Source organism: Pristiophorus japonicus, chromosome 5 (genome assembly GCF_044704955.1).
Source record: "Pristiophorus japonicus isolate sPriJap1 chromosome 5, sPriJap1.hap1, whole genome shotgun sequence".
Lineage (NCBI taxonomy): Eukaryota > Metazoa > Chordata > Chondrichthyes > Pristiophoridae > Pristiophorus > Pristiophorus japonicus.
The window spans coordinates 211,394,324-211,415,706 of NC_091981.1; the positions used below are offsets into that span (position 1 = coordinate 211,394,324).

Sequence of the window (21,383 nt, forward strand, 5' to 3'; positions counted from 1 at the left end):
TTAGTGAAGACAGAACCAAAGTATTTGTTCAATTGGTCTGCCATTTCCTTGTTCTCCATTAAGAATTCCCCTGATTCTGACTGCAAGGGACCTAAATTAGTCTTTACTAATATTTTTCTCTTTGCAGTCAGTTTTTATGTTCCCTGCAACTTACTTAAGGCCTTAAAAAGCTCATGGAAAATGGGTTTTCTGCCAAGTGGTATAAAATATAAATGCTGAGATGTAATAGTGAATCTATATAAAACCTTCGTAAGACCACAGTTCAGTACTGCAGTTTAGGTCTCCACACTATAGGAAGGATATTGAGGTAATAGAGAGAGTACAGCATAGATTCACTGGGATGCTGCCTGGTATGAGGAAGTACAAATATAAAGAAATAAATTGGGGTTGTGTTCATTCAATATATAAATATTTAACTTTAAATGCTGCTATTTTTGTTAATTTTACCAGAATTATGAAATAGTTTTGTCCTTAATGAAAGTTGTTAATGTCATGAGTCGTGGCCTAAATTTTCTCCCTCTCCCTGGGTGTTTCCATATCATAAAATGAATACTTTTGTCTCCCTTCTTCCAGTTCATCATTCGATGCATCATCTATAGTTAGGAAGGGAATAAATGCTATCATCCTAAGCTGCAGAAATTTGCTGATAAAAGTAACTTAATAACAAGTAACCTTGAAACTTAGTTAAATTTATGATTAACATTCCTTTTATTGTGATAGGAACTTTGGATTTTAGATGATCTTCTACACACCAAGTGGTCACAGATATATCAGTGCATCTTTCAAATGATCGTTTTACTTGTATTTAGCTTTAATTTGTAAATGACACTACATATCATTTTACAAGAGTCTATTTTTGATTTACAAATTTATGTTTTCCTTCCATGGTTTTCAGAATTTGATGTTTTAACTCGAAATGCATTTGAGTATGTTTAAAGTATGCTTTGTTTTATTGATTTGTGTTGCTATCTAGGAGAGAGCATTGCTCAGTTGACTGATGTGGGCTCCTTTGACCAGCCAGAATCAGATGCAAGGGCAACAGTTTACACAGATAAAACTGGAATGATAAAAGCTGCACGGCTACTACTGTCTTCTGTTACAAAAGTACTGGTATTGGCAGACAGGGTAGTCATAAAGCAAATCATCAACTCCAGAAGCAAGGTACGTAACTGTTTTTCAAGCAACACACATTATAACATATGAAACATACACAAACTAATTTAGCAAATCTTATAAAAAGAAAATCAGTGCGATGACTAACATTACTTTGAACCTGTATTGACACGAGAAGAAACCAGTAACTGAATATGTTTTACATCTGCACAGATTGTCCCTTTTGCAGAACAATCTATCTGGTATTAATGAAGATATATGAGCCGTTACAATTATAGCCTTGTTTAATATGTTTTCTTGTTGAATGTAGAGAAGCTTTTTCTATAGTTAGAATGGAGAGCAACATAACACAAATGTGGATACTTGGATTGATTGTCATTTGGAAATAAAGCTACCAGGGAACATGAAAATTGACATTTAATCTAATTGCCTTTGGAACTTTGAACTTGCAAACTTCAATGCCTGTAAGGTATCTGGGAAGTAACCTTCAGTTTTTTTGCATAAATTGCCCTAGCTCAAAAACTGTGGCTACAGATGTACAAAAGAAAACATTGTGATAATTACTGTACTGGATTTGTGTCTTCAGTAGAAATTTTGGGATGGGGAAATAGTTTGATAAGTTCTCAAATGCATAACACAAAACCAATCAACAGGTCAGCTACTTGTACCTTTTCACAAAAGTTGAAAAAGTGAACAAGTCAATGTATATTGGAAGATAGGAGCAGGAGTAGGCCATTCAGCATCTCGAGCCTGTTTCACCATTCAGTTATATCATGGCAAATCTGTACCGCAATTCTATTTGACTTTGTCCCATATCTCTATATAACTATTAACTAACAAAAATCTATCTCTGTCAATTCTGTAAATTTCAATTGACCCAGCATCCACAGCGTTTTGTGGGGAAGAATTCTACAGTTCCATTACTCTCTGTGTGTGGAAAAAGTGCTTCCTATTTTCACTCTTAAATGGTCTAGCTCTACTTTCAAGATCGAGCCCCTTAGATTCCCCCATTAGAGGAAATCGTTTTTCTATAACCCTATAATATCCTTTGATCATTTAAAACACCTCAATTAGATTACTCACCAACTGTTTAAACTCAGCGGACTACAAACTAAGTTTATGGAACGTGTCCTCGGTTCTCCCCTGGGGCACACCACTTGTCGCATCCTGCCTACCTCCCAACCAATTTACCAACCCATGTCACAAGGTTATCTTGAATTCAGCGCTCTTTCATTTTTTCTAAACTCTTAGTGTGGAACTTTATCAAATGCCTTCTGGAAGTCTACATAGACAATATTCATCCCTATCCAGCATGTTATTGACCTAACAAAAAATCAACTAGATTTGTCAGGCATGACCCACCCCTCAGTAATCCATGCTGACTCTCTGGTCAGCTCAGAATTGTCCAAGTGCTCGGTCAGTCTGTCTCTGATAGATTCCAGTAACTTTCAATAAACCTAGATTTCAGTTAAACTGACGGGTCTGCAATTACCTAGTTCCTCCCTCCCTCCCTCCCTCCCTCCCTTCTTACATAATAGACTGACATTTGCAATTTTCCAATCCAAAGGTGCAATTTTTCAATCCAGAGATTTTGGAAAATTAAGATTAATGCACCTGCAATTTCCTCACCTACTTCTTTTAATACCCGGGGTGGAAACTATCAGGTCCTGGAGATTTGTCTATCTTAAGTCCTATTATATTCTCCATTTCCAATTTTTTACATATTAAAATCGATTCAGTCCCTCCCCATGACTTATTTTTAGGTTTCCTTGCATCACTGGTATTTTATCCTCTTCCTCTACTGTGAAAATGGATACAAAAAGTGCTCATTTAACAATTCTGCCATTTCTTTATTATCCATTATAGTCACACATGCATCTGTTTTCAATAGGCCCACAGTCCCCTTTACCACTCTCTTTCCCTTAATAGATTTATCAAAAAAAATGCTGTTAGTTTTAATATCCTTTTGTACCTCCTAATACTTCTGTATCATTTTTGTTGCTTTTTATAGCTCTCCCAATCTGCTGGATTTCCACTTTTCCTTGCATTTGTGTAAGCCTTTCCTGATCGCTTTATACTGTCTCTTACTTCATAGAAACATAGAAAATAGGTGCAGGAGCAGGCCATTCAGCCCTTCTAGCCTGCACCACCATTCAATGTGTTCATGGCTGAACATGAAACTTCAGTACCCCCTTCCTGCTTTCACGCCATACCCCTTGATCCCTCGAGTAGTAAGGACTTCATCTAACTCCCTTTTGAATATATTTAGTGAATTGGCCTCAACTACTTTCTGTGGTAGAGAATTCCACAGGTTCACCACTCTCTGGGTGAAGAAGTTTCTCCTTATCTCGGTCCTAAATGGCTTACCCCTTATCCTTAGACTGTGACCCCTGGTTCTGGACTTCCCCAACATTGGGAACATTCTTCCTGCATCCAACCTGTCCAAACCCGTCAGAATTTTAAACGTTTCTATGAGGTCCCCTCTCACTCTTCTGAACTCCAGTGAATACAAGCCCAGTTGATCCAGTCTTTCTTGATAGGTCAGTCCCACCATCCCGGGAATCAGTCTGGTGAATCTTCGCTGCACTCCCTCAATAGCAAGAATGTCCTTCCTCAAGTTAGGAGACCAAAACTGTACACAATACTCCAGGTGTGGCCTCACCAAGGCCCTGTACAACTGTAGCAACACCTCCCTGCCCCTGTACTCAAATCCCCTCGCTATGAAGGCCAACATGCCATTTGCTTTCTTAACCGCCTGCTGTACCTGCATGCCAACCTTCAATGACTGATGTACCATGACACCCAGGTCTCGTTGCACCTTCCCTTTTCCTAATCTGTCACCATTCAGATAATAGTCTGTCTCTCTGTTTTTACCACCAAAGTGGATAAACTCACATTTATCCACATTATACTTCATCTGCCACGCATTTGCCCACTCACCTAACCTATCCAAGTCACTCTGCAGCCTCATAGCATCCTCCTCGCAGCTCACACTGCCACCCAACTTAGTGTCATCCGCAAATTTGGAGATACTACATTTAATCCCCTCGTCTAAATCATTAATGTACAATGTAAACAGCTGGGGCCCCAGCACAGAACCCTGCGGCACCCCACAAGTCACTGCCTGCCATTCTGAAAAGTACCCATTTACTCCTACTCTTTGCTTCCTGTCTGACAACCAGTTCTCAATCCACGTCAGCACACTACCCCCAATCCCATGTGCTTTAACTTTGCACATTAATCTCCTGTGTGGGACCTTGTCGAAAGCCTTCTGAAAGTCCAAATATACCACATCAACTGGTACTCCTTTGTCCACTTTATTGGAAACATCCTCAAAACATTCCAGAAGATTTGTCAAGCATGATCTCCCTTTCACAAATCCATGCTGACTTGGACCTATCATGTCACCATTTTCCAAATGCGCTGCTATGACATCCTTAATAATTGATTCCATCATTTTACCCACTACTGAGGTCAGGCTGACCGGTCTATAATTCCCTGCTTTCTCTCTCCCTCCTTTTTTAAAAAGTGGGGTTACATTGGCTACCCTCCACTCGATAGGAACTGATCCAGAATCAATGGAATGTTGGAAAATGACTGTCAATGCATCCGCTAAGGCCACCTCCTTAAGTACTCTGGGATGCAGTCCATCAGGCCCTGGGGATTTATCGGCCTTCAATCCCATCAATTTCCCCAACACAATTTCCCGACTAATAAGGATTTCCCTCAGTTCCTCCTCCTTACTAGACCCTCTGACCACTTTTATATCCGGAAGGTTGTTTGTGTCCTCCTTAGTGAATACTGAACCAAAGTACTTGTTCAATTGGTCTGCCATTTCTTTGTTCCCCGTTATGACTTCCCCTGATTCTGACTGCAGGGGACCTACATTTGTCTTTACTAACCTTTTTCTCTTTACATACCTATAGAAACTTTTGCAATCCGCCTTAATGTTCCCTGCAAGCTTCTTCTCGTACTCCATTTTCCCTGCCCTAATCAAACCCTTTGTCCTCCTCTGCTGAGTTCTAAATTTCTCCCAGTCCCCAGGTTCGCTGCTATTTCTGGCCAATTTGTATGCCATTTCCTTGGCTTTAATACTATCCCTGATTTCCCTAGATAGCCACGGTTGAGCCACCTTCCCTTTTTTATTTTTACGCCAGACAGGAATGTACAATTGTTGTAATTCATCCATGCGGTCTCTAAATGTCTGCCATTGCCCATCCACAGTCAACCCCTTAAGTATCATTAGCCAATCTATCTTAGCCAATTCATGCCTCATACCTTCAAAGTTACCCAAATTTAATTTCTGGACCATGGTCTCTGAATTAACTGTTAGAATCCTAATGTAGAATTCCACCATATTATGGTCACTCTTCCCCAAGGGGCCTCGCACAATGAGATTGCTAATTAATCCTCTCTCATTACACAACACCCAGTCTAAGATGGCCTCCCCCCTAGTTGGTTCCTCGACATATTGGTCTAGAAAACCATCCCTTATGCACTCCAGGAAATCCTCCTCCACCGTATTGCTTCCAGTTTGGCTAGCCCAATCTATGTGCATATTAAAGTCGCCCATTATAACTGCTGCACCTTTATTGCATGCACTCCTAATTTCCTGTTTGATGCCCTCCCCAACATCACTACTACTGTTTGGAGGTCTGTACACAACTCACACTAACGATTTTTGCCCTTTAGTGTTCTGCAGCTCTACCCATATAGATTCCACATCATCCAAGCTAATGTCTTTCCTAACTATTGCATTAATCTCCTCTTTAACCAGCAATGCTACTCCACTTCCTTTTCCTTTTATTCTATCCTTCCTGAATGTTGAATACCCCTGGATGTTGAGTTCCCAGCCCTGATCATCCTGGAGCCACGTCTCCGTAATCCCAACCACATCATATTTGTTAACATCTATTTGCACAGTTAATTCATCCACCTTATTGTGGATACTCCTTGCATTAAGACACAAAGCCTTCAGGCTTGCTTTTTTAACACCCTTTGTCCTTCTAGAATTTTTCTGTACAGTGGCCCTTTTTGTTCTTTTCCTTGGTTTTCTCTGCCCTCCACTTTTCCTCATCTCCTTTCTGTCTTTTGCTTTTGCCTCATTTCTGTCTCCCTCTGTCTCCCTGCATAGGTTCCCATCCCCCTGCAATATTAGTTTAACTCCTCCCCAACAGCACTAGCAAATACTCCCCCTAGGACATTGGTTCCGGTCCTGCCCAGGTGCAGACTGTCCGGTTTGTACTGGTCCCACCTCCCCCAGAACCGGTTCCAATGCCCCAAGAATTTGAATCCCTCCCTGCTGCACCACTGCTCAAGCCATGTATTCATCTGCACTATCCTGCGATTCCTACTCTGACTAGCACGTGGCACTGGTAGCAATCCCGAGATTACTACTTTTGAGGTCCTACTTTTTAATTTAGCTCCTAGCTCCTTAAATTCTTTTCGTAGGACCTCATCCCTTTTTTTACCTATGTCGTTGGTACCAATGTGCACCACGACAACTGGCTGTTCTCCCTCCCATTTCAGAATGTCCTGCACCCGTTCCGAGACATCCTTGACCCTTGCACCAGGGAGGCAACATACCATCCTGGAGTCTCGGTTGCGTCCGCAGAAACGCCTATCTATTCCCCTCACCATCGAATCCCCTATCACTATCGCGCTCCCAATCTTTTTCCTGCCCTCCTTTGCAGCAGAGCCACCTACGGTGCCATGAACTTGGCTGCTGCTGCCCTCCCCTGATGAGTCATCCTCCCCAACAGCACTCAAAGCAGTGTATCTGTTTTGCAGGGGGATGACCACAGGGGACCCCTGCACTATCTTTCTTGCACTGCTCTTCCTGCTGGTCTTCCATTCCCTATCTGGCTGTGGACCCTTCTCCTGCGGTAAGACCAACTCACTACACGTGATACTCACGTCATTCTCAGCATCGTGGATGCTCCAGAGTGAATCCACCCTCAGCTCCAATTCCGCAACGCGGACCGTCAAGAGCTCGAGGCGGATACACTTCACACACACGTAGCGCCCAGGGACACCGGAAGTGTCCCCGAGTTCCCACATGGTACAGGAGGAGCATATCACGTGACCGAGCTCTCCTGCCATGTCTTAACCTTAGATACCCTTAAATTGGTAATAACAATGTTACAGTTCACTTACTGATATAAAAAAGAAAAGAAAAGCTACTCACCAATCACCAGCCAATCACTTACCCCATTGGCTGTGACGTCACTTTTTGATTACTTTCTACTATTTTGCTTTCTCTCCCGCTGTAGCTGCACCGGTATGCTTTTTATAGGCCGCTCCCGCCTCTCACCAACTGCCGCTGGCTCTCGATCTCCCGCTGGGCCTTTAATAGGCCGCTCCCGCCTCTCACCAACTGCCGCTGGCTCTCGATCTCCCGCTGGGCTTTTGATAGGTCGCTCCCCTCTCACCAACTGCCGCTGGCTCTCGATCTCCCGCTGGGCTTTTATAGGTCGCTCCCCTCTCACCAACTGCCGCTGGCTCTCGTTCTCCCGCTGGGCTTTTATAGGCTGCTCCCCTCTCACCAACTGCCGCTGGCTCTCAATCTCCCGCTGGGCTTTGATAGGTCGCTCCCCTCTCACCAACTGCCGCTGGCTCTCGATCTCCCGCTGGGCCTTTTATAGGCCGCTCCCCTCTCCATTTGTTAACCATGATCGCTTAACTATACAAGTGGAGCCTTTGCCTTTCACGGGTATGTATTGGTTTGTATCGTACCATTCCCAGTGTCTGTCATTTTGCCCATTTACATTCCCCCCCCACCCCCACCCCCACCCCCACCCCCACCCCAGTTTACTGTGGTCATTTCCTCGATCATCCCTTCGAAGTTTGTCTTACTTTATTTAAAACTTTGTTTTGAGCCTCTCACTTCTCTGTCTCAAACCCAATATCAAATTCAATCATATTATGGTCACTATTTGCAAAATATTCCCTTATTGCCGGATTGAGAACTAATTCTGGTTCCTCACTCATCACTAAATCCAGTATGGTCTGTTCCCATGTCGGTACCAAAACATATTGTCTAGAAAAGTGTCCCAAATACATTCTAGAAATTCATTGCCGTTACTATTTGAGCTGTCTGCTTCTCCCAGTCTTTGTGTAAATGGACAGTTCCCATTATAACCATTAATTTTAGGACCTGTCTGTGCTGGGGAAGAATTTTCCATTGCCATAAGATGCTGTAGCTGTTGCAAGTGAATATGATATGAAAACATTTTGATTTTCACCAGATTGATGACATTTGTTTGTGAATTTGAAAATTTGTTGAATCTTTCTGGATTTATTTTAACATAAAGCTTTCTTGGCTGACAGAATAAATAACAAGCCCTTGAAGTTGCATGGTACTGCTGATAATGAGAGCTGAAGAACCCATGGGCAGCTGCCTTCCAATATTTTACAGTCCGCAACTAAATAAAAAGACAAGTTGTATTTTCAGTGTTTAATCTTGCCCTCTGTGCAACATTATAAAAGATATGGCTTTGTAAGGGCTAAACTCCTACCCTGAAGCATTCCCTTCTAAATACTGCAGATTTAAAACTCAACAGTTTGTGTAGGAGAAATTCAACATCATTTCACCTGTTTCTCGTGTGTAAAACGGAGCACAAGTGGAATGAATTGGAAGTGTGCTTGCTGCCTAATTAGAAACAAGCAACTTTTAGGTGTGCAGGGTGACTGCCTGAAACAGATGTTAGTCAGTTTGCAAATGCAAATTAGGGTTGTAAAGCCAGCTGTAAGACCCCAATTGAAATTCATGTACCAATGGGCAGAGCTTGTGCCCAGCTGTTCCAAGCTTTGAGTGGTCCTTAAAGGCTACTCAGAAAACAGGCAGAAAACGTTTTACAAATTCCATTTCTGTGAAACCAGGAGGAGCAAGTGTACTCATTGGCTGCACAAAAATACTGTGGGTCACTGCCAACCTGGATTCGCCCTTGACCACTTTGACCACACCCGCTCCGCCCCCACCTAACAGGCTGGCTCTGCATCGGAGCCAGCCAGAGCTTCATCATATCACCCGATTGGCCCTCCACGGTTCTTCTGTTGAATGCAAATCAAGCCCACGGCCGAATTACCCATCATTTGCATTCAAGCCCAATTTCCCAGCCTGTGTTTCAAGATCTCCAGGAGGAACTTATAAATATTCAATCGAGTGAAGTTCCCAGTGGAAATTAATGTGTCCATATAATTAAGCATCAAAATAGGACAGAAGTTGATTTTAAAAAAATGATTTGCAGCTATTTTGACTCCTTTATTACCGAAACAATTCCATTCATAAGAACATAAGAATTAGGAGGATATACAGTCATACCGCCCTTCGATTCTGCTCCGCCATTCAATGAGATCATGGCTGATCTTCTATATCAACTCCACTTCCCCACCCGATCATCATATCCCTTGATTTCCCTAGAGTCCAAAAATGTATATCTCAGCCTTGAATATACTCAAAGACTGAGCATCCATAGCCCTTTGGGGTAGAGAATTCCAAAGATTCCACAACCCTCTTGAGTGAAGAAATTCCTCCTCATCTCAGTCCTAAATGGCCGACCCCTTCTTCTGAGACTGTGCCCCCTTGTCTTAGACTCTCCAACCAGGGGAAACAACCTTTCAGCATTTACACTGTCAATCCCTCTCGGATCACCTCTCATTCTTCGAAACTCCAGAGAGTATAGGCTCAACCTGATACAATGCTGATGTTTGTGTTACATTACGAAGGCTGAGGTTCATCTATAGAATTAATACTTGCATGTATTTTTCACTGCCACTCTGCCAAAAAATTAAGAAGAAAGAACTTAAATTGACTGCTTTCGTAAGTTATGTGCCAATTTTGCATAGTATTTTCTTCACAAACTGTTAACCTACTTAAATGTGTTTCACAATTGACACTTCCTGAAACTACATAGGGCCGATTTTAACTTCTGCTGGGAAGCCGGTGGAAGCGGATGGCCATTTCACATGCGAGCGTGAATTGAAAGCCCAACAGATTTTAACTGCCGGGCGGCATTGGTTTGTCACCGGTCAGCTGCTTGGCTGTTTCCAACAAACAGCAGCAGCGGCTGGTTGGGAAGGGTGAAAATCAGAAGAAGGCTTCCGGCAGCAAGGCAAGTCCAGGATGGGGGGGATGCTCTTAGGAGGGGGAGGAGAGGGTGGTGTGGGGTTGTCTGCAGGCAGCAGAGGCCCAGAAATTCCTTGTGGGGTCTGGAGGAGCACTCTTGTTCCTCCGGGCCACACAAAGGAAGTTTTTTTTCAAACTTTGCTTAGTTTCTAGCTTCCCAACAGGTTCACCTAGCAGGGTGGCAATGGTGGGCACCCAGCATCACGAGTCCGGCCGGAACCTCGTCCACTGCCAAAACCAATGGTTAAAATCGCAGATCAGTGGGAAATACAGCCACTCCAACTTAATTGCCCCCAGGCGTCCGTTCCTGTTAGCAGGGAGGTACAATTGCCCCTCATATGTTTTAGATAGGAATACATAGAAATGACAGAATGAAATAGGCCATTTGATCCAACCAATCTGTGTTGGCGCTTACCCTCCACGCAAACAAATATTTACCTACCCTGTTCCCATATTCCTTTGTCCATCTATCCCAACTAATCTTAAATGTTGACAGTTTCTGCATCTACCATTAAACCTGGAAGTGAATTTTACAACCTCACAACTGTCTGTGTAAAGAAGTTTCTCCTGCCCTCTGTTCTAAATTCCTTGCATTTAATCTTGTATCTATAGCCCTTCAGTCTTCACTCCTCAACAATTGGATATAGTTTGCTTCTATCTACCCTGTCCTATCCTTTCATAATTTTAAACACCTCTTGTATCACCCTGTAATCTGTGTTGTTCTAACACTTCCAATTTTTCAAGTTTTTCTTCTTTGTATTTCCTCAGTCAGGCAGCATCATAGTGAATCTGCATTGTACCCTTTCTATAAATTCAATATCCTTCCTGTAGTTTGGAGCACAATACTGCATACGGTGCTATAACTGAGGTTTTATATAGGCTTATCATTATATCTTAGCTTTTATATTCTACACTATGTGATAAAACCAAGAACATAACATAAGAAATAGGAGATTGCTTTGTCCAATCAATATAAAGGATAAAATCTCCCATGATTATTGCCATTCCTTTTTTACACGCCTCCATTATTTCTTGATTTATACTCCATCCAACAGTGTAGCTACTGTTAGGGGGCCTATAGACTACACCCACCAGCGACTTTTTCTCATTATTCCTTATCTCCACCCAAACTGATTCAACATCTTGATCTTCTGAGCCAATATTGTTTCTCACTAACTCATTGATCTCAACCTTTATTAGCAGAGCTACCCCCACCTCCTTTTCCTTTCTGTCTGTCCTTCTGAATTGTCAAATACCCCATAATATTTAGTTCCCAGCCTTGGTCACCTTGCAACCACGTCTCTGTAATGGCTATCAGATCTTACCCATTTGTATCTCTTTGTGCCGTCAACTCATGTATTTTGTTACGAATGCTGCATGCATTCAGATAAAGAGCTTAAAAATTTTTTTTTTTTTAAACCATCTTTTCCTGCTTTGACCCCACGTTCTGATACACTTTTATGTGTATACATTCTGTTCCTTCCTGTCATGCTTTGGTTTTCATTTCCGCCAGTGTTACCCTGCTCTATTGCCTTCTCCTTATTCTTTGACTTTTTAAATTTCCGCTCACTGAACCCTCCCCCCCACTAACTAGTTTAAAGCCCTCTCTACAGCCCTAGTTATTCGATTCACCATGACCCAAGTCCCAGCACGATCTAAGTGGAGCCCATCCCAACAGAACAGCTCTCTCTTACCCCAGTACTAGTGCCAGTGTCCCACGAACCAAAACCCATTTCTCTCATACCAGTCTTTGAGCCACGTGTTTAACTCTCTGATCTTATTTACCCTATGCAAATTTGCTCGTGGCTCGGGTAGTAATCCAGAGATTATTACCTTTGCGGTTCTGCTTTTTAATTTGGCCCCGAGCTGCTCATACTCCCTCAGCAGCACCTCTTTATTTGTCCAACCTATGTCATAGGTACCCACATGGACCACGACAACTGGATCTTCACCCTCCCACTCCAGGTTCCTCTTCAGCCCAGAGGAGATGTCCTTAACCCTGGCACTGGGTAGGCAACACAACCTTCGGAACTCATGCTCTTGGCTGCAGAAAACAGTATCTATCCCCTTAATGATACTGTCCCCTACCACCACAATGTTTTTTTTTACTTCCCACACTTGTACCACAGTGCTGTGGTCAGTTTGCTCATCCTCCCTACAGTCCCTGCTCTCGTCCACACACAGAGTAAGAGCCTCGAACCTGTTGGACAAGAGCAAGGGCCGGGGCTCCTCCATTACTACAACTATTTTATAGAAAACCATTTGAATCAAAAGCCCCCTGCTCAAAGTGGGGGGTGGGGGACACACCAAACACTTTCAAACAAGTGCCCCCTTGTTTTTTTTTGAGGGCACAAAAACACAAATTTTACAAGTGCCCTCTGGCTAAAAGGAGGAGGGGGAGCACTAAAACCAGCAAATTAAACAAATTAACATTTAGACATAAAATCAAATTAAACTTTGGTTGCTGGGAGTGATGATGCACTCCAGTCTCTCCGGCGCCCACCTCTCGTGGAAGGCCGCGAGCGTACCGGTGGACATTGCATGCTCCATCTCCAGGGACACCCTGGCTCGGATGTAACCGCGGAAGAGAAGCAGGCAGTCAGGCTGAACGACCCCCTCGACTGCCCGCTGCCTGGACCGGCTGATGGCTTCCTCACTCGTAGTCACACCCTCCTGTCCCTGACCACGGATCGAATTTAAATTAATTAATCTAATTGGTGTGACTAGCTCCTGGATCGCGGCATCCAGGTAACTCTCACCCTCCCTGATGTATCGTAGTGTCTGCAGCTCGGATTCCAGCTCATCAACACGGAGCCGAAGATTCTCGAGCTGCAGACATTTACTGCAAATATGGTTGCCGTGGACTTCAGTGTTGTCCACCAGCTCCCACATGCAAGAGCAGAAACACACCACCTGCCCTGCCATCTCTAATGTAAGATTTGAAGTTTTGAACGTTTAGTTTATAATCCCAGCTCTTAACACCCAAGAAAAGAGAGAAAAACTGACCAAACTGACCAATCCAGCAGTTCGTGAAATATCACTTACCTATTTTTACTTTTTTTTTTAAATTGATTTTAATCTTCCCCCTCTTCTCCGAATTCCCACTCTTTCCAAATAGAATATGATTGGCTTTTTTTTACAACCTTATCCTGAGGTGCTGCCTTTAATGTCCTGTCCGTATGTACCCCAAATCCCTCTACTCTTCCACAGCAACAAGCCGACTTCCAAGCTGAGTGTAATTACTCCTGTTTTTTTCAACAAAATGCATCACCTCACACTTGCTGACATTGAATTCCATCTGCCACTTGTTTTGTTGCATTTGTGATGTTCCTCATTGGTTTTCATTTTCACACCACTAGTAACGGTTCCCTCATAATCACAGCTGGCAATTGCATTGACCTGCCTGTATATACTTTTACACAGTGTTTCAAGTTAGTACAATGGAATACTTGCTTTTTTAAGATCATGAACGGTTTCTTGCTCACTGTTTCCCAGATTAGGAATTTGTGGACACAGTTAACATCATCTCCCACCTAATCACCATTGTTGTGCAGATGCTAAAAAGGGCTCTCCATTATGTGTTCTGTCATTGTCTGAATGGCATTTGTCATTGAGACATTGCTCTCAGGATTTGTGCTGTGAACAGCTGGATTGCTGAACTAATTGAGATTTAAACTGTTTAATTTCCTGTTTAGCTGCTTGAGCAGTGTGAACTGCTCATTATTGCATCTACTCTGATTGACTGCTTCCCTGTCATCATGGAAACTAATTGGCTGTACACACATTCCCCCTGTTTTAAAATGGTGCAAATTGTCATCTTAGCGTTGAGTCACTAATTAAGCATAAGAAAGTTATGTATCTGTTAAGATGAATAAATTATGGTGACAGCTGTATTAACTAAATGGAAGGGGGAGGAGATAAGTTCTATTTAAAGTGGTCATCCAGGTAATGTTCATCTTCCTTTTAAAATAAAGCAAAGCTTCTATATAGGCATAACTGGCTTAGTTATGTCCACTTATCACACAGCATTTTGGATTGCTTTCATCACTCCAGAGCCTTCCCCTATATATGACCCAGAAAATATTTCATCCAAAGTTCTTTTTGTGCTTGCACACCTCACTGTTCACAGATTTAGAGTGGTACCGTGAGCTAAATAACCAATTTGGAATCTCCTTCCCCCTCCCCTGCCTATTGGTTAAGAGTTCAGTTGTGAAAAACAAACAAACAACAGCAAGTTGGAGACCATTATAAGATAGAGTAGACAACTGTGAATTAACTTACTTGTATATTTACTTCACTGAACAGAATCATACATATGTAAAAATATACCCTGCATACAAAACATATGAAAACGACATACAGAAAAAGATCAAAAAGGACCTGGAATTTTCTCTCCAAACTCTGAAGGCGATCGGACACGTTCCAGGAGATCACAGTGACTGGGGACCACCTGCCCCAATACCCTACTTACTTTTATACACGGGCTTAGTTAGGCACTCATGGAATTTACAGAACAGAAAGAAACCATTTGGCCCAACTGTTTGTTCTCCACATGAACCTTTTCCCACCTAATTAACTTTCCCCCATCCTGTCCCTGATATGTATGTTTATCACTATAACCATGGCCCATGCTGGAGCTTAATCACCTTGTGACCTTTAGGTTTAATGTAAACTCCAAAAGTGAGCACTGCAGGGGGAGCACTACTTTATATAGGGAGGCAGCACGAGGTGCAGTAATGTGTGCCTCCCGGGCTTTCCCCATCTGTTAGCTATTAAAGGTACAATGCATGGTACAGAGTATGGCTGCAAATACATCACAACACTTCCTCCCAAGTCTTAGATGCGGTTTACCGGGGGTCTACGCCCTCTGGTTGAGTGTCTGAGTTGGACGCTGTGTGTGGACGGCCTGACCGGAGTGTCGCTGCCTTGCGGTGCTGCGGCTCTGGTCGGACTGTCCGGTGCGACAGGTTCTGTCTCTTGGTGAACCGCTGGTTCTGTTGCTTGTGGTTGGAAGTCGATGTCACTGTAGTCATTCCGCGGTTCTGGATTATCGGTGAACCTCAATTTGGTTTGATCGATGTGCTTCTTGCAGGTTTGGCCATTAGTGAATCTTACCACGAATACCCTACTCCCCTCTTTAGCTACGGCAGTGCCTGCGAGCCACTTGGCCCGTACCAAAATTCAGCACGAAAACAGGGTCATCGACATTGATACAACGCATTAGAGTTATGGTCATGATATGTACATTGCTTAAGATGACGGTTTTCGACAATCTCACTTAAAACCGGGTGCACGAGGGACAACCTTGTTTTGAGAGTCCTCTTCATGAGGAGTTCGGCAGGCGGACCCCCCTGTGAGTGAGTGGGGCCTCGTGCGACATGCAAGCAGCATGCGAGACAGACGGGTCTGCAAGGGGCCTTCCAAGGTCACTCGCTGCATGCCCTGCTTTATGATCTGTATTGGCCATTGGAGGCTGGTTTGAAAGGGGCCGACCTGACATGCTTTATGCCGTTACAGCACATAAATTTGCAAAATTCGGAACTCGTAAAGCATGGTCCATTGTCACTAACAAGGCCATGGGTGGCGATCATTGTCCGAAGGCTCTCTATTGTGGCGGTGGATATGCTGGACGACATTATAACACATTCGATCCATTTTGAATAAGCATCAATTACAACTAGGAACATTTTTCCTAGAAAGGGGCCCACGTAGTCTACGTGGATATGGGACCAGGGTTTGGAGGGCCAGGACCACAGGCTCGGGGGGCTTCCCTGGGTGCGTTGCTGAGTTATGTGCACGTGCTGCACCGGCGTACGCACGACTCTTAAGTCTGCGTCGATGCCGGGCCACCACATGTGTGATCTCATAATGGCTTTCATCATTACAATACCGGGGGGTGTGCTATGGAGATCCTTGACAAATAAATCTCTGCCCTTCTTGGGCAGGACTACGCGATTTCCCCACAAAATGCAGTCAGCCGGGACGGATAGCTTGTCCTTGTGCCGGTGAAATGGCTTAAAATTGCCATGCATCTCTGCATACCTGGTTGCCCAGTTTCCACTTAATATACAGTTTTTCGCCTGGGACAGCAGTGGGTCTAGACTGGTCCAGATTCTTATCTGGCGCGCCGTGACTGGTGACCCTTCGCCCGCAAAGGCTTCCATAGCCATGACCAGTTCTGCGGGCTGCTCTGCTTCACCCTCGGTGGTGGCGAGCTGGAGCCGGCTGAGCGAATCTGTGCAGTTATCGGTGCCTGGTCCGTGGCGGATCGTGCCGTCGTAAGCGGACAGCCTTAATGCCCACCTCTGAATGCGAGCTGAGGCATTAGTATTCATGCCTTTGCTCTCAGAGAATAACGACGTGAGTGGCTTGTGGTCGGTTTCTAATTTGAACCGCCGGCCAAATAGGTACTGGTGCATCTTTTTTACCGCATACACACAAGCTAGGGCCTCCTTTTCGACCGTGCTGTACCCCCTTTCAGCCTTGGAAAGGCTGCGGGACGCATATGCTACAGGTTGGAGCTTACCCGACACATTCACTTGCTGAAGCACACACCCGATCCCATAGGATGACGCATCGCATGCTGAAACAAGATGCCTACAGGGATCATACAGCGCCAGTAGTTTGTTTGAGCAGAATAAGTTTCTGGCCTTCTCGAAGGCAGTTTATTGATTTTTACCCCCAGACCCAGTCGTCATCCTTACGGAGCAGCGCATGTAATGATTCAAGCAAAGTGCTCACCCAGGCTGAAAGTAGTTCAGTAGTCCCAGGAACGAGCGCAGCACCATTGTGTTGCGTGGTCTCGGGGCTTTCTGGATCGCCTCTGCCTTGGAGTCTGAGGGTCTGATGCCATCTGCTGCGATTCTCCTTTCCAGGAATTTCACTTCTGTTGCCAAGAAGATGCATTTGGTTCGTTTCAACCTTAGACCTACTCGATTTAGTCGGCGTAGCACCTCTTCCAGGTTATGGAAGTGTTCATCGGTGTCATGTCTGGTGATCAAGGTGTTGTCTTGGAAGACGACCGTTCCCGGGACAGATTTCAGCAGGCTCTCCATGTTTTGTTGGTAGATCGCAGCCGCTGAACGGATCCTGAAGGGGCACCGGTTGTATACGAACAGCCCCTTGTGTTTGTTTATGCACGTCAGCTTCTTGGACGATTCCGCCAGCTCCTGGGTCATGTACGCCGAGGTGACGTCCAATTTCGAAAACAGCTTTCCGCCCGACAGGGTCGCAAACAAATCCTCCGCCTTGGGTAGCGGGTACTGGTCCTGTAACGATACTCGGTTTATGGTTACTTTATAATCTCCACAGATTATAATTGTCCCATCACTTTTAAGAACGGGGACAATGGGACTGGCCCAGTCATTAAATTCCACTGGCGATATGATGCCTTCGCGTTGAAGCCGATCTAGCTCAACTTCTACTTTCTCCCGCATCATGTAAGGGACCGCTCTGTGGTCCCTTGTGGTGAATGGGTCTCGCGTCTGGGCTGAGGTGAATTGTCATCTTGGCCCCTGTGAAGCTGCTGATGCCAGGCTGGAACAATGACGGAAACTTGTATAAGACCTACGCACACGTGGCTTTCTCCACCGACGATAATGCTTTTACAACACCCCATTTCCAGTTAAAATTCTGTAGCCTGCTTTTGTCAAGCAGCATGGGCCCATTACCGGGAACAATCCATAGTGGCAATTTATGCACGGAATCATCATTCCTGAACCATTGCACTTCCGACGACCGGGATAATCTCTTTAGTGTAGGTGCGCAGCTTCGCGTTGATCGGGCTCAGCTTGGGTCTGTTTGCCTTGTTTGCCCATAACTTCTCGAAGGCCTTCTGGCTCATGATCAATTGGCTCGCACCCGTGTCCAGTTCCATCGGTACCGGTATGCCGTTCAGTTTAACGTTCATCATAATCGGGGGACTCTTGTTGGTAAAGGTGTGCGCTTCATGCACGTGCACCCCATGTACCTCTTCCTCCTCGATCATCTCTGCGCGATCCTCAGGATCTACGCTTGACCTCCCATCCTCTGCTACGTATCGAGCTGTAGCACGTTTACACATTCGTTGGGGGTGCCCCATCATTGAGCAATTCTTGCAGACATATTGTTTGAACCTGCACTGGTTTGTGCGATGAGCCCCTCCACAGTGCCAACAGCTTGCTGATGGACTTGCATTCACAGGTACTGATCTCTTCGCATTAGTCCATTGTTGTGGTGATTGAGCCATCTCAGGTCGAGCAGAGGTCGCATTAGCCCAGCTGGGAGCACTTCTCCTGTCTGCCGATTAATTTAGCTTATTCACGGTGTTTGGCCCTGGGTGATTCCAAAGTTGTGAGTAGAGTAGCTTTGGTTCTTCCTCTCTGGCCATGTATGCCTGAGCAATTAGGGTGGCTTTGGCTAGGTCCAAGTCGTCTTCTGCTAGCAATTTGCGGAAAATCCCTTCGTGTCCGATTCCCAAAACAAAGAAGTCTCAACGTTTCTTCAAGAACTGCCCTGAATTTGCATGGCCCAGCAAGACGCCTTAGCTCAGCGATGAACGCTGCCATGTCTTGGCCTACTCCGCGCTGGTGGGTGTAGAAACGGTACCTCGCCATGAACGCACTGTGTTTCGGCTTTAGGTGATTTTGAACTAGCTTGCACAGTTCTTCATAACTTTTCTTAGCGGGTTTCGTCGGGGCCAGTGCGTCCTTGATCAGTGTGTATGTCCGCAGACCTCTAAATCTTTCGCGACAAATCATTGATCCAGCCGGTCAATGAAGTCATCCCAGTCTTCCCCGACGCAATATCGCTCGATGTAGTCAACAGTGGCCATAGCTGCGTGTTAGTATCCTATTCTCGTCACTATGCTTATCACTATAATAAATCACACGTGGCCCATGCTGGAGCTGATCACCTTGTGACCTTTAGGTTTAATGTAAACTCCAAAAGTGAGCACTGCAGGGGGAGCCCTGCTTTATATCGGGAGGCAGCACGAGGTGCAGTAATGTGTGCCTCCCGGGCTTTCCCCATCTGTTGGCTATTACATGTAATTACATGGTACAATGCATGGTACAGAGTATGGCTGCAAATACATCACAGTCCCCATGTTCCCTTCTCCCCCATGTATGCATCAAATCTTTTTCAAATGTATCAATGCTATCTGCTTCAGCCTCCAGTGGCAGTGTTCCTCACTTGCATTGTTTTTTAAAAAAATTGCTCCTAAATTATTTATGCCGCTTGTTTTCTACACCTACAAATAGAAACAATTTCTCCACATTCATCCTATCGAATTCCTCCTTAATTTTAAAGACCTCTATCAGGTCTCCACTTGGTGTGGTCTAACCAATGTTCTGGCTTTCTAGATCACATCAGAGGACATTAAGAGTCAACCACATATTATGGGACTGCAGTCATACCTTGACAGACAAACCAATTGGGCTTCTCCGACAATCTGGAAGCTTTTCTGGTTATTTTTTCTGCTGCTGGCGGTTTAAGTCAAGTTACTATATAATGAATCAGATTTACTGAATTCAATTTCACAGCTTACTGTGAATTCTCAATCTCTGGGTTGCTAACCATGACTATAATCACTAGGCTACTGTAGCCAGTTAATACATTAGTGTAGATGCATACACAATGGGCTAGAATTACCATAAAACCTGCTACCGCTGGATTGTCACCCAAAAAGATCGCTAAGATTCTTAAATTAACGCCGGCGAAAAATTGCACAAAAAAATTTTAAAATACCGCCGGGCGAGAAAATGAATCTTACGCGTAGATTCTCGGTGGTTAAACGCGATCCTGGGCAAATTGGGCGGTTCTTAATCAAAATGGGCGATAATTACTCAAATTTAGACTGAGGCTGCGGTTGGGCCTCGGGAGGGGGGGAAAACACACACACTATTTTTTTCCAACAAAAAATAAAAAATCAGAAAACATTCTCAAGGCTCTTTTTAACTTAATCGATGTAAAAGAATTTTAAAAGCTCTATTAAAAACACTTTAACTTACCTTTCTTTGCAGGGCTACTTACCTACTGCCCAGCTCCGGCTGCTTTTCATGGGCGTTTTTTTTCGATCTTACCTACGGGTCACCGCTGAGCCCAAACTTGGACGGTAGCGTTTTCTCCGGCAGTGCACGTCGGCGGTCCACTCCCCAGCGATATTTTGAAACCGCTGGTGGAACTCTTTATAAAATGGAGTGGGAATTTTCGCCGGATGCTTTTTCGCTGAAAACGAGCAGTATCGCCGAGAAAACCGCGGAAATGGAGTGGGAATTCTAGCCCACGATGTTTTGAAGTTTAGTAGCCAATTTTCAATGGATTGGACTTTAATGCCAATCAAACATTGATATTCTTATTCACTGATATAGCAGCCTAAACACAATCTATATCATGTACTGTACTTACAAACTCAACTATATTAGAGGCTGCAGGGATCAAAAGTGCAGGTTCTAAGAAAAATGGTTACAGTGATATCCAGTTGAAATGTTATCAATTGTGGTGACCGGATACTTTCAATATTTTTTTGTTCCAGAGATCAACAAAATGGACAAAAAATTCTCCCCCCACAAAAAAAATGCAATGCTGGTTTACTGTTTTTTTTACTGGCTAGTTATTTTTGTACCTATGGACTAAATTGAACCATGCTTCATAATCATTGTGGATTAAAAGCATTAAAATGTTGCACAAGTCCGCATCTAATGAATCTTAAAAAAGTTCCTCAGAAAATACTTGTGTGTTAATATCTATGTGCAGTGGCACCCTTGACACTCAATTTAACATAGCAATTTGTCACATAGTTTGATTGTTTTGCACTGCATTAATGACAAAAACTAGCAGTTTCCTGTAACAGAAATGCTGATTTACAAAATGTACTGCCAGGATTTGTATTGTATTTGTAAAAAGAAATCATAGTAAATTGCAATATATTCTGACTGAGAATATCATAGTTTAATACAGTTCTCTGATGATATTTAGTGCAAAAATGAAATTGGCTTCTATGTTAACATAAGAAATAGGAGCAGGAGTAGGCCATACGACCCCTCGAGCCTGCTCCACCATTTAATACGATCATGGCTGATCCGATCATGGTCTCTGGTCCACTTCCCTGCCCACTCTCCATAACCCCTAATTCCCTTATTGTTTAAGAAACTGTCAATTTCTG

The 21,383-nt window shown here is 44.0% G+C and overlaps 1 protein-coding gene across 3 annotated transcripts in view; it reads left to right on the forward strand.

Annotated features, from left to right (window-relative positions):
- Positions 1 to 21,383, forward strand: part of ctnnal1 (catenin (cadherin-associated protein), alpha-like 1) — a 407,031-nt gene that overhangs the window by 212,914 nt on the left and 172,734 nt on the right. For all 3 annotated transcript variants that reach the window (XM_070880044.1, XM_070880045.1, XM_070880046.1), the window contains exon 3: positions 974 to 1,161. In XM_070880044.1, coding sequence (XP_070736145.1) covers positions 974 to 1,161 — 188 coding nt within the window. The remainder of the gene's footprint in view (positions 1 to 973; positions 1,162 to 21,383) is intronic.